Source organism: Pantherophis guttatus, chromosome 9 (genome assembly GCF_059756535.1).
Source record: "Pantherophis guttatus breed Tessera chromosome 9, ASM5975653v1, whole genome shotgun sequence".
In the NCBI taxonomy this organism is placed as follows: Eukaryota; Metazoa; Chordata; class Lepidosauria; order Squamata; family Colubridae; genus Pantherophis; species Pantherophis guttatus.
The window spans coordinates 8,332,975-8,347,285 of NC_142071.1; the positions used below are offsets into that span (position 1 = coordinate 8,332,975).

At 41.2% G+C, this 14,311-nt stretch overlaps 1 protein-coding gene across 2 annotated transcripts in view; it reads left to right on the top strand.

The window, feature by feature from the left end:
• DOCK5 (dedicator of cytokinesis 5) overlaps positions 1 to 14,311 on the top strand; it is a 162,688-nt gene that overhangs the window by 127,369 nt on the left and 21,008 nt on the right. For both annotated transcript variants that reach the window (XR_015729391.1, XM_060693500.2), the window contains exons 39-45: positions 213 to 302; positions 512 to 616; positions 2,256 to 2,397; positions 5,287 to 5,368; positions 6,173 to 6,257; positions 9,907 to 9,993; positions 11,778 to 11,954. Coding sequence is in view for 1 of the 2 variants with exons in the window: in XM_060693500.2 (XP_060549483.2) it covers positions 213 to 302; positions 512 to 616; positions 2,256 to 2,397; positions 5,287 to 5,368; positions 6,173 to 6,257; positions 9,907 to 9,993; positions 11,778 to 11,954 (768 nt within the window). In the remaining variant the exon portion in view is untranslated. The remainder of the gene's footprint in view (positions 1 to 212; positions 303 to 511; positions 617 to 2,255; positions 2,398 to 5,286; positions 5,369 to 6,172; positions 6,258 to 9,906; positions 9,994 to 11,777; positions 11,955 to 14,311) is intronic.

A 14,311-nucleotide genomic window follows, 5' to 3' on the forward strand; every position in this document is an offset into this window, starting at 1 on the left:
GTGGACCATGCAAAACCCACTGGAAAAATGAAAGAAAGGCAGTTTCAGCACTTAAAACCCACCAGAATCAACTTAGAAGATCACAAACAGTATTAAAGTAAAAGTAGATCATCACAAATAGTATTGAGTAGCCATACGGAATATGCTTTAATTCATCCCTTTTCATGAATGAATGATCTGTTTTATCTCTTTTTCCTTTTAACTCCTTGAAGATGTGGGAGAAAGCCATCCAGCTCAGCAAAGAATTGGCTGACATGTACGAGAACAAAGTCTTTGACTACGAGAGCCTTGGCAATCTCTTGGTAAGGGAAGGAGGTCTACTGGGTGAAAAATACTGAGAGGAAAGTCAATCGTATGGGTTCCAAAGGAATTTATGTTCCTGATTGAGAGACGAGCAATAAATTAGAAACTTGGGAAGCAGTAGCACAAATGGGTGTTTAGGGTGAAGAAACATTAAAAAAAATTAAATCACCCCCAATCTACTCTTCTTCTTTTTAAAATGTATGTGCAGAAAAAACGGGCTACCTTCTATGAGAACATCATGAAAGCAATGAGGCCTCAACCAGAATATTTTGCTGTTGGATATTTTGGCCATGGATTTCCTTCCTTCCTTCGGGTAAGGATGCTAAGTGGGGTCTCTATGATGGTGCTGAATAACCCTGGGATGTAGCCTACAATCCTGTAATTATAATTAACTCCCCTCTTTAATCCAAACGGACAGAAGAATGTTGTTTTGGGGATAATCCAAAACTTCATCTCTGAATAAGCAGCACAGATACACTGGCTTTGCCTTATCCCACCGATAAAGGGTTAACTAAAATACCATTATCTAGTTACACATTTAGGTGAGTGTTGCTGCAAGTACCAGCAAGTTTTGCTTTCATAGTTCATCCAAACTCCTTGTTGTTTTCCTGTTAGTCACAGAGAAATTGTTGTGGCTTTCTCAGAATGTACGTATGTATTGTGCAATTTCTATACAACTCCTCCTTAATGACCTTAGAAGTAATACAGACTAGACTGAAAACAGAGAGAAATGCCAGTCCTTGATTTTAGAACCATTTGTTTATTGACTGTTCAAAGTTGCAATGGCACTGAAAAAAGTGATTTATGACTGTTTTTCACATTTTCACACTTACGACTGCTGCAACATTCCCATCTTCATTTGATCAAAATTCAGGTGCTTGGCAACTGGTGCTTATTTATGACAGATACAGTGTCCTAAAGTCATGTGAGAAAATTAACTTAACAACTGTGGCAAGAAAGGTTGTAAAATGGGACAAAACTCACTTAATAACTGCCTTGTTTAGCAACAGAAATGTTGGGCTCAGTTGTGGTTGTAAGTTGAGGACTGCCCGTAGTTCCTGATTTGTTTTTATTTCCATGCAAAATTAGTTCATAAATAAATCTACCAACTTCTATTTTCTTTCCTTGATATTTAGTGTATCTGTATTTGTGTAAATATGACCAAGTTATTGGTCATATTTACACAACATATTTAGCCAAATGTGTTAGGAATTCTGGCTTATTGGTAACAAACATGTTAGTACATTCTTCCTGGAAGGATAGAGTTGGAAAATCTTAGCACTATATCCTCAATTAAAATAACTGGTGTTCCAGACTTCTAATTAGCTGGACTTCAGAGCTGTATTTGGGTTTTATAGATCTTTATTTGTCTGAGCAAAGAAGGAGAAGATCTTGGGTTTGAATGTAGTGAAAAATATGTTTATCTCTCTATATTGTTGGTTATTCCATTCCAGGACTAACTGCAAAGTTTTCCTGTTTGTGAAGCCAGTTTCTCGGTGATTCTCATTTTAGGTTTTGCACAGTGCAAGCAGTATGTGGTTATCCAGCAGTATTTATTTTATTTAATTATTTATTAAATGTATATGGTGCCCATCTCAATCTAAAAAACAACTATGGACCTCTTGCAATTAAAATCATAAATAAATATAGAACATATTAAAAATATTAAATACATCAAATAGAAATGTGAGATCAGTACAGAAACGGTCTTTTCCTAGTTAGTCCATCGGCCACTTCCAATGATGAACGCCTCCATAATAGTTGGGGGAACTTCAAAAATAGAATTTGGTATCTACCATGGAACAATTGGAAAAGTTGAGAGTCTGTTTCAGACTCAAGCCACCCCAAACTGACCTCCATTGCTTGAAGTGGCCACTCTGTTTTCCTATCCTCCCCAGTGCTGAGAATGTTGTGGTTCTCCCAATTTCATTTCTAATGCTTGCCTCTTTTAGAACAAGATGTTCATCTACCGTGGAAAGGAATATGAAAGGAGGGAAGATTTCATTGTGAAACTCCTCACCCAGTTTCCAAATGCTGAGAAAATGAGCAGCACCACCCCACCATCAGAAGATGTCAAAGCTTCTTTTAAGCAATGTATCCTTTGGGAAGGAAGAGAGTTTAGGATGGTGTTGGCAAACCTTTTAGACACCGAGTGCCCAAACTGCGTGTGCATGCTCAAACTAAAAGGTGTGCTCGTGCACACAAATATGCACATATGCATGCGCATACACTGACATGTGCAAACATGTGCATGCGTGGGCATGTGCAGCAGAGATCCGAAGACCAGCTGGCTGGCAGGAGGCGGGGCATCCCAACACTGGCAGCGCGGCAAGAGGTAAGATCTTTTTCTTTTGTGAGCTTCTGTTTCGTCGTTTGCAGGGAAACAGAAGCTCACAAAAGAAACGCCATGGAGTTCTGACTGGGATGACGGCATGCGTACCAGCAGAGAGGGCTCTGTGTGCCACCTCTGGCACGTGTGCCATAGGTTCACTATCACGGGTTTAGGAACTAACTTAAGATAACAAAAGTTGATATGGAGAGTAGAAAACTGGCAAAGCTGATGATGGGAGGGTTGAAACAGTCCTGGCTCACTTCTGGTATCAGAAATGGACAATACAGTGTATTTAGCTGGTCTATTTGCCATTGAGATCCAAATGCTTTGCCTGAAGTCCAGCATAAACTAGGCATTAAAGACAGAAGTTGGATGCCTGGATCCAAAGCAAGACTTGGAAACCAACTGTAAACCAATTTGGATTTCATTTAGGTTCCCTGCTAAATTCTGAGAATTTGAAAAATAAGTCCAATTCCATTATTCTGTCGCTCGAAACAGATTAATCTCATAGATTTCATTGTTGGGCTTTTATATAACCAACTTGTGGGCTATTATTATTTTTTTTCCAAATGTCTGACTTCCCCGCTCCTTTTTTCCATTTTCCCAAGGTTGACTTACTTGAATTGTCATTTAGGTTGTTTATTCTGCAAGTTGATTGATATTTCCAGACTATTTCGGGTCTCCTTCATATTCTGTGGAAAGTTAATACTGTATAAGGCCGTGATGGCGAACCTATGGCACATGTGCTGGAAGTTTACAAGACCGCCTGCTGCTACCAATAGCCTCCCACCGGCCAACTCGCTCCCACAGAGAGGGGCTCCTCCAGGTGCCGTCGGCCAAGCAATGTCGGCTGGTGACCCCCAGGGGGAGAGCCTTCTCTGTGGGGGCTCCTGCCCTCTGGAACGATTTGCCCCCTGAGATGCAGAGGATTCCCGACTTGCGCACCTTCCTCCAGGCCCTCAAGACGCTTTTATTTCAACAAGCCAGGCTGGCCTAATTTTTAAATTTTAATTGTTAATTCTTTTTTAAACATTTAAATTGGGTTGTTTATTTTAATTATATGGGCCAAACGATTTAATATTTTTAAACTGTTTTTTAAATTTTATATTTGTGGGTTTTATGCTGGCTGTATACCGCCCTGAGTCCCTTTGGGAGAAAGGCGGTATATTAAATAAATAAATAAATAAATAAATAAATAAATAAATAAAGAAAGAAAGAAAGAAAGAAAGAAAGAAAGAAAGAAAGAAAGAAAGAAAGAAAGAAAGAAAGAAAGAAATGGCACGCAGAGCCATCTCTCCAGGCACACCAACCATCACCCGTTGCTCTTCCAGGTTCTGGCGCGCACATGCACTCCAGCCAGCTGGTCTTTGGACGTGCGGGAACACCAGAAACCGGAAGAGCAACTCCCTGGTGCACATGCACATGCTGGGAAGCTGAACTTCTGGTTTCCGGTGTGCACATGCATGCCAGAAACCGGAAGCTCAGCTTCCCAGCGTGCACATGCGTGCCAGGGAGCTGCTCTTCCGGTTTCTGGCGCTCCCGTGTGTGCGCACCAGGGAGCTTCTCTTCCAGTTTCTGGTGCTCCCCCGTGGGTGCGCTCCCGTTTTGGCGCTTGGTGCCGAAAGTATCCTTATTGTAGGTACATCTGTAAACAGAGCTTTAGCACAGATTATTTCTCAACCTACCCCAGTATTATGTACATAATTTGAGAGTATTATTTTCAGCACTAGTCTCTCTTTTCATAGTACATTTCTGCTTACACAATTAGTGTGGTGACCATATGCTGCTACGTATAACCTCTCAGTCCTACCCTGTTTCCCCCAAAATAAGACATCCCCTTATAATAAGCCCAATCGGGCTTTTGAGTGCATGGCAATAAGGCCAAGCGCTTATTTCAGGGTTCAAAAAAATATAAGACAGGGTCTTATTTTCGGGGAAACACAGTACTTTATAAATCAGTATAAAATATCTACACCAGCCCTTTCCATCTTGATCTCTCCAGATGTTCTGTATTACAGCTATCCCAAATGGGACCTGGAAGTGTTCATATTGGATAAAACATTCAACACAATTGTCAATATGTCAGGCTGTATTCACACACAAAAAAAGATTACCCGGGTTCCCAGGGTTCTACCATGGTGGCACAGTGGTTAGTGTGCAGTACTGCAGTCTACTTCTGCTGATCACCGGCTGCCAGCAGTTTGGCAGATCGAATCTCACCAGGTTCAAGGTTGACTCAGCCTTCCATCCTTTTGAGGTGGGTAAAATGAGGGCCCAGATTGTTGGGGGCAAGAGGCTGACTCTGTAAACTGCTTAGAGAGGGCTGTAAAGCACTGTGAAGCAGTATATAAGTCTAAGTGCAATTCCCATTGCTATTCTTGCAGGACACTGAAGTAAAAACTGGCCATTAGCTCGGATCACACAATACCATAAGACACATTCCAAAACTAATCATAGTTGAAATTTATCAAGCTTAGCATGTCTGAATGCCATCACTAGGATTATAACTTAACTTGGTTTAGTGCATGGGGTAAAACAATTGTTAGGATTGTAGCCCCTCCTAAGTATTCATTTTTTTCTCAATGAGGAACAGATCATAGGATCTTCTTGTCCACCTTCTGGTTCCTTTTTTCCTTAATTTGTACATACAGACATACAGTGTTTCTTAGTTAAGCCTGTTATGAACCTTCCTCCAAGCTACAAAGACAAGCCTGTTCCAGAGCAGATTCTAAAGTAAGGATTCACCTCCAATTTACCTCTCCGCATCTAGAAACAAATTACTTAGCTAAGGGCTGCTTTACCCTGTTTCATAAAGACCAGAATGCAGAAAGACTGACTTCTACATTCTTGACAGCTGAAGGCATGAATTAACCTATCTGTCAACTTGCAAAGCTTTCAAGTTGCCATGAGCAGGAGGGAAGGAGAACTGAAGTGAATTCCATACATTCTTTCTGACCGCAATCAGAAGGAGGGTGTTAGGTTTCACAGCCGGCCAAAGTGGTTAATTGGAGAATGTGATTTATGACATGGCCAGAGAGGAGGGGAGAGACAGGGTCATAGGGGAACGTAAATCTACGCAGGATCAGTCCTAACTACATCCGAGTATTGCCGGAATGTTGCTCCTAATAAATTACTATATTTCCTTTGAAGTTTGGATCATGGCTCATGAATTAATTAGGGCATCTTTCGGAAACTTGACACTATCCTCATCATAGAAGATAAGTCTGGTTGTTTCATAGGGATGTATCTGGAACTACGATTTTGAAATGTTTAGATGGAGCATTATATCAGATCATTTAAATACCCTGATTCTTAAGTGCCACTAAGCCATAGTTTTTGTTGAATAAAATGCAGTCATTTAGCCAAAATTGAACAAACCACAGTAATGTAGGAAATTGAATGAAGTATCTGTTTAGCATGCATTCATGTATTCTATTGCTTTCAATATCCACTAACCTGGATTGTTATAGCACTGATATCAGACTTAGATTTTGGGTGTTGGCTGAGTTTTTAAGTTGTTTTCATCTGCTGCTTTAGCTTTTATAGATCCAACGAAGTCCAACAGTTCCAACACTCGCGGCCTTTCAGGAAAGGAGAAAAAGATCCTGAGAATGAATTTGCAGTGAGTCATTTCTTCTTTGCCATCCCTGTCATTTTTTCTATTCATTCATTCATTCATTCATTCATTCATTCATTCATTCATTCATTCATTCATTAAATTTATATGCCGCCCCTCTCCGGAGACTCAGGGTGGCTCACAATACATTTTTAAAAAAACCATTCTAGAAACATTTAAAAGATTAAAAAACATTAAAAACCTTAGAATGTATTCATACCATTTGTGGCTGGATCTCGCCAGATCACAAAGCGAGATCAATGGCCCCAGGCCTGCCGAAAAACACATGCTTTTCATATGTTGGCTTGATTCTTTGGTTCCTCAATTTTGGAGGAATAAATTCTTGCATTTTGGTAGCAAACACGTAGCAAGCAATAGGACATACGGTAATTATCAACAGTTATACAAACTCTAAAATACGAAGTCCTTTATCCAAGGTTGGAACACAAATCTGGGTTATTTTTGTTGGTAGGGTTGCATCCTTTGGGACCTCAACAAAATTCAATGGTATGATAGTAAAGTGAATGGGGAATAGATAATAATATAGTTTAACCCCCCCAAATATAATGATCTCTCTAACTTCAATTTCAGAAGAAATTGGGAGGGAGAAAGTCCTATTTAAAGTCATATGGGAAATGTGATCCCCTTATTCTTTGACTTGAAGTTGTTTAGCTTGAGTTTTACTTAATATTGCCTGTGATGAACTAGCAGTTGGTCTTATTTCAAATGAAAAACATCAGAGAACTGTGAAAAGAAAAGAAGAATTAGGGGTGACATGATAGCAGTATTTCAGTACTTGAGGGGCTGCCACTAAGAAAGAGGGGGGGGGGTGTCAAATTATTCTCCAGAGCACCAGAGGGCAGGACAAGAAACAATGGTTGGAAATGAATCAAAGAGAGAAGCAACCTGGAATTAAGGAGAAACATCCTAACAGGGCAATTAACCAGTGGAACCGCTTGCCTTCAGAAATTATGGGCACTTCATCACTGGAGGTTTTTAAGAAGAAACTAGACAGCCACTTATCTGAAATAGTATAGGTCAGTGATGGCTAACCTTTTTGCCATCGCGTGCCAGGAAGGGGGGGGAGGTTCGCGCGCATGTGTACCCACACCCATAATTCTATGCAGGCCATTTTGGGCCTCTGGAGGATCTCCGAGGGGGTGGGGAAGGCTATTTTCACCCTCCCCAGATGCATAGAGAGGATCTGGATCCAGGTGAGAAAGAAAAACGGGCCTTCCCCACCCACCCCAGGCCCTCTGGAGGCAGGAAACAGCCTGTTTCCCTACTTCTGGTGGGCCCAGAAGGCCCGAAAATCAGCTGGCATGCATGCCGGAGCTGAGCTGGGGTGCCCACTGATATGGTTACGCGTACCACCTGTGGCACACGTGCCATAGGTTCGCCATTACGGGTATAGGTTCTCCTGCTTGAGCTGGGGATTGAACTAGAAGACCTCCAAGCTCCTTTCCAGCTTCTATTCTATTCTTTAAAATACAACTTTTAGAACATCATCTCTTGATCTAGCTAAAAGGACATAGGAAATTGCTGGTGTAATATAGGTGGTCCTTTCACGAGGCATTAGGAGGGCTAGGTCAGTGATGGCTAACCTTTTTGCCATCGCGTGCCACGAAGGGGGGGGAGGTTCGCGTGCATGTGTGCCCATAATTCTATGTACCCCGCCCTGCGCATGCACACGCGACTTCCGCTCCTGGCACGCAACGGCCCAGTAGGCCTGTTTTTCTTTCTCACCTGGCTCCAGATCCTCTTTATGCATCTGGGGAGGGTGAAAACAGCCTTCCCCACCCCCTCGGAGGCCCAAAAAGGTCCGCTTTCCAACTTTCGGTTAGACAGGAAGTGACTTTTTTGCTGTCCCCAGCCTCCAGAGTCTTCTAGAAAGGCTGAGAGCTGAGCCGGCATGCCAGGCGACGTGGTTCCATGTGCCACCTGTGGCACGCGTGCCATAGGTTCGCCATCACGGGTCTAGGTGATTGAAAAACAAACTGGAGCAATCTTTTTTCCAATAGATCTAATCTCAATGTAGCCTAGGTCTTTACATGAAGGCCACCCAACTCCTTGCTCTTCCTGATTAAATTTTTTTTAAGGTTCTTTGAATCAAGCAATGAAGGTGCAACTAGGTACAGATATAAGCAATAAGATATAAGAACTCCAATGACTCCTTTAGGCATTGGGTATCCTGGGATATTTTTGGAAAAAGGAAAAAAGATAAGATAGTAGACAACATCCTTAGGGACTAAGCAGTTGTTCCACTTTTCTTCTGGATAAATATCGGGTGGATGATTGCACCCAACTTGGCAGTCAATATTGATGAAAGCATCGTCCCCTGATTGTCAAAAAAAAGTTGACAATCCCTGGCCTCCAATAATGTGGTCATGTCAGATTATGAGTCAAGCTAGCAAAATGGCATTCTTGTAAGTAGTCCTCGGCTTACAACAGATCATTTAGTGACCGTTCAAAGTTACAACCTCACTGGAAAATGTGATTTATAACCATTTTTCACACTAACGGCCGTTGCAGCATCCCCATGGTCATGCGATCAAAATTCAGACCGTTGGCAACTGACTCATATTTATGGCCTTTGCAATGTCTTGGGATCATGTGATCACCTTTTATGACCTCCTGACAAGCAAAGTCAATGGGAAAGTAAGGTTCACTTAACAACGGTGCTGCTAACTTAACAACTGCAGTGGTTTATTATATGGATTACAAATTTAAAGTCATCTGAGGATTTTATTTATATATGGAAATATCTTTTAGTGGTGTGGTGTGGGCAGAAGAACAAAGATATTAAAAATATTATGTATGTTAGACCTGTAGGAAAATGGGTGGAGATAGGTTATTGATTGTTTAGTTTAGGAAAAGGGATGTTATGTTTAGATATAAATATATGCAAAAGATTTGAATTAAGAGATATATGTTTGGGGGTGGAGGAAATGGGTAGATTATGAGTTGAATAAATGCCAAATTAGGATTTATTATATAGTTTTATAGCTGAAGGTTGCTTTGAAATGTATAGTATAGTATAGGGGGGATATAATAATAATGTTAGAAAGAAATGGTTAGCATGTGGGGGGTGGTGTAAAAGGATGGTAAAGTATTATATAATTTGATGTTAATTTGGATTTTATTTTGGAGAAGCCATGGGGGAAGGGGAGGGGGAGGGGGGGTTAGGGTGGAGGGGGGAAAATGGGAAAAAATCTGTATTTGAAAAACTTTTTCAATAAAAAAAAAACTGCAGTGGTTCACTTAACAAGTGTGGCAAGAAAGCTCATAAAATGGAGCAAATCTCATTTAACAAATGCCTCACTTAGCAACACAAATTTTGGGCTCCATTGTGGTCGTAAGCCGAGGACTACCTGTACTCAAAACAAACCGTGTTATGACTTCATCTGATTACCTAGTTCCTACGACATCATGAGTCACAGATTCAATTTTAGCCTAGATTAACATGTTGTATGAATCCAGACATAAATTCTTGCATTAGACTGATTTGGGGGGGAAATGAGCTTCTGATTCTTAGCCCCATCATTCTGCTGAGGAAGGGCTAAGAGAGAATATTCCTTGCATAGGTATAATATAAAATATACATATGTTTTATGTCTTGTTCCTTTTTGGTGTTTTTTTTTTTTTGTCTTCTTAGACTATGTGGATAGAACGTACCACCTATACAACCGCCTATTCTTTCCCTGGGATCCTCAAATGGTTTGAAGTCAAGCAAGTCACTATGGTGAGAAGCTTTTATTGCAGTCTCTAATTCAGCCTCCCCAACTTGGTAGCCTTTAGATCAAATCTAGGTGAAATCTAAAATTTGTTACTACCGGTTCTGTGGGCGTGGCTTGGTGGTGGTGGGGTAATGTGACTGGGTGGGCGTGGCCATTTTTTTTTTTTTACTTTTAAAACCATTTTTTCTACAACCTCTTTGGCGAAGAGATTGTTAAAAAATGCTTTCAAAAGGCTCTGACGATCCCAGCTGAGTTGCCTGATCGGCAGAGGCTTTTTTTTCTTTTAAATGCCTCTGACGATCAGGCAACTCAGCTGGGATCGTCAGAGGCTTTTAAAAGAAAAAAAGGGGTTTTTTTTCTTTTAAATGCCTCTGACGATCCCAGCTGAGTTGCCTGATCAGCAGAGGCTTTTTTTCTTTTAAAAGCCTTTGACGATCCCAGCTGAGCCGCGTGATCATCAGAGGCTTTTTTAATATACTTTTAAAAGCATTTTTTCGGCCAAAGAGGTTGTAGAAAAAATGCTTTTAAAAGTAAAAAAAAAAAAGCCTCTGATGATTGTGCGGCTCAACTGGGCATGGGGGGGGGCAGGGATTTTTGCTACCGGTTCTCCGAACCACCCGCCTCCATCGCTACCGGATCAGATGATCCGGTCCGAACTGGGAGCATTTCACCCCTGCTTTAGATGGTCTTCAGTTTTCAGCTAATCGTGGGACTTTGTGAGCTAAGAATCCAACATTTCTGGAGATTGACAGATTAGGGAAGCCTTGATTTATTGTGACATTTTTTCTTCTAGGCCTTCTCCTTAGAAAAGTTCCAGGAACCTTCATTGATTTCTTACCCACCTTTCCAAATTTAATATCTCTATGTGCCCATGAGGAAGTGCTTGTGAATAAACTAGCATTCGAGGGCACTTGGATACCCAATCCCACATTGCTCTTAGCACCAGAGTTTTTGTGTTGTTCCCTTTCTGAACGAACTGTTGGGGTGACTGGTAATTAAAGGAAACAAATTACCTACAAAGTTTGCTAAGCTGGACTTTCCCTTCCCCACTCCCCCTACATTTAATCTTTAATGTCAGTTTGGCAATTATATGGACATATCCATATAATTTAGTAAAGTGAGATTTTCTAACTCAGAAATAGGAAACTGCTACCTTCCAATCCCACAGAGCAAACCACAGTTTATTTACTGTATTTATTACAGTTTATTTTGGTCCTTCCTCTAAATGTGGATTTATTTTGGTCCTTCCTCTAAATGTCTGAATAGCACCACAATCCCTCAAGGATTTGATTTGGCCTAAGGTCACTCCAATGGGCTTTGACTATGCAGTAGCTTAACTTGGGTTTGTGCAGACTTAAGTTACATTGAGCACAGAAACTGCTATCCTCTTACCCCGAGTTTAAGCCTTTTATAATTGACAGCTGATTCATATGTATATACTTGAAAGTGAAACTAGGAGTAATTTGTTAAGTTATTTCCTGAAATAACTTGGCTGTTGACAAGCAAAGAAAAGGGGACAACAGAAGCCAGGAGCAGAACTTGAAAACTGATGTTTTCTTTTTTTAAAAAAAAATGATGAGATTTTGGTTAGCATCTCCTATGACATTGAGGTAGTAGACTCCCTACTTGACCTTTCAAGGTTGAGTGAATGACCAGGATCTAACTATGAACGTTGCCCAGTAAAGGGTTTGGAGTGGGGACAGTTGGTTTTCTGTTGACATTTTCATTGCCTAGCATCCATTATTTCATTGTAGTCTTGACCATAACTCGTTTTTGTGGTGCTTTCCAGGAGGAGATCAGCCCCTTGGAGAACGCCATTGAAACCATGGAGCGGACAAATGAGAAGATCAGCAACTGCGTGCAACAACATGCTTGGGACCGCGCCCTGCCTGTCCATCCCCTCTCCATGCTCTTGAATGGCATTGTGGATCCAGCAGTAATGGGTGGTTATACCAACTACGAGAAGGTTGGTTGTTTCCTTGCTTTCTTGTTGTAGGGCACACAACCATCTCGGGAATGGGATAGCTGTGTCAGCTTCCTGAAACAGGGAGGCAGAGTCATAGAATCTAGCTACATGAACAGTACTATAGATATCAGAGAATTTGGAAAAGAATCCTTGCAGCAGCTGGCATTAAATTTAAGGGTGGAAGTCAAAGGATTTGGTTTCCATTCATTAAAGCATTCCTTTTCAGTAGTGATGGGTACATTTTGGTGAGCTATGGACCTCATTCGTTTTATAATAATAACTTAATAAACTTAATTAGAGAGTCGTTGACGTTCTGGAATTTTAATTTAGAATGAAAAGGAACAAGGGAAGGGATAGATGGTAGACAAAGATGAACTCTAACGAAAAAGGATAGGTATAGGAGGTCCTGTCTAATCTGCCCTCCTCCGTTTTCCCTCTTTACTGAAATTTCACCAAATTTTGTCCATTCAGACGTTATATAGATAGTGTCCCAAAGGTGCTTTTTCAAAAGGCAACTGGACTTTCCTTGTCTTTCCTTGAAGATGTTTCACTTCTCATCCAAGGAACTTCTTCATTTCTCAGCTTCTTGGATGAGAAGTGAAACATCTTCAAGGAAAGACAAAGAAAGTCCAGTTGCCTTTTGAAAAAGCACCTTTGGGACAAGCATGACCTGGATGGCTGAGAATCTCCATAGATGTATATAGATAGTGATAATCTGTTGCGGATTACCTACCCACAGTAGAAATGACAATCTTTTAATGTACTTAATGTATTTTGGGGAGGAATAAGAAGTCCTGCATTTTACACCCATCTTAAGTTTCCAGATACTTTTCAGTGGCACACATTATGAAGTCCACCTAATCTTAAACTTAACAACCATTCATTTAGCAACTATTTGAAGTTATAGTGGCACTGGAAAAGGCGATTTACAACTGGTCCCCACGCTTATGACCATCATGCCATCCCCATGGGCCACAGGATCAAAATTATGACAGATGCTGGGTCTCAGGGTCATGTGATCACCATTTGCAACTTTCCCAGCTGGAAGCCAGATTTTTTTAACGGCCATGTGATTCACTTAACAACCGCAGTGATTTGTTTAACGATCATGACAGCGAAGGTCATAAAATCAGGCACAATTCATTTAACGACTGCCATTGTTCCATTGTTTAGCAATGAAAATTCTGATGCCAACTATGATGTATTGTCCTATATATATGTACACATATTTTATACTTGTACACATATTTTATATCACCAGCCTATCCAGGATCAAAGTGTCTTTTCCTCCTTAGGATTTCAGTTATGGATAGTGTGGCAATGCCAAACGTGCTTCCAGAAAACAGGAATTTAATGGATTTAGGGTTAGAGGCAGTGGTGGGTTCCTCCCGGTTTGGCCCAGTTCTGCCGAGCCGGTAGCGGTAACGATATGACATCACCAAAACGGGTTTTTTTGTTCGGTAGCTGCCCCCACTCGCATTATTCTTACCTTTTATTTGGCCCCGCCCCCAATCTATTCGCTGCCTCCCTAGTCCCATCTGATTGGCTAGAAGGAAAAAAACTGTTTAAACTCTTGCCGCGGGGCTTCAAAGGGCTGCCCTACAGCTGATCAGTGGTAAAAGGCAGTGTGGTGGTAGACCAGTGCGCTCGAAAAACAAATGGGTAGACCGGTGCCTCCAAAAACAAATAGGTAGACCGGAACACTCCAAGAACAAATGGGTAGACCAGTACAGCTCTGCAATCAGTTAAAAGCCTGGTAGACCACTACCTCTGCTAAATCCTAAAGAATTGTCACATGACCATCAAACCATACCCACAAAATAAGCCACGCCCACAGAACCGGTAGTAAAAAAATTTAGAACCCACCCCTGGTTAGAGGTGTAAAGATCATTGCAAACCCCTGTGCACATCTGGAAATTAGGATGAGTGGAACATCTTAACATCTTGTGTCTTCCTACTACCACCCACGAGCAGAGCTTACTTCTAGCTAGAACATATTACTATCACTTCGATGCACAGTGGGTACCTTTAGAGTGGAAAGCTTTGTGATACAGGCAGCCAGCAAATGCACCAATTGTGGCGTGGAGGAAGGATCCATTTTCAGCCAAGGAAATATTTTGAGCTCCCGCTTCTCTATTTTCGGTGCTAAAGTTAGATTTGCAAAAATGGAAAAGCTGTCACGGCTTCCAAATGGGGTTGCCACATCTGAAAGCTATCAGCCTTTTTTATTTTTATTTTTGCTCACTTTTTCCTCTCCCTGACTCAGCTGGGGTAGGGAGCTGGGCTTTTGTGGGCACTTAATAATAATAATCTAAATCTTTCTTTTCACATTAAAAACCAGAAATCAATGTCCTGCA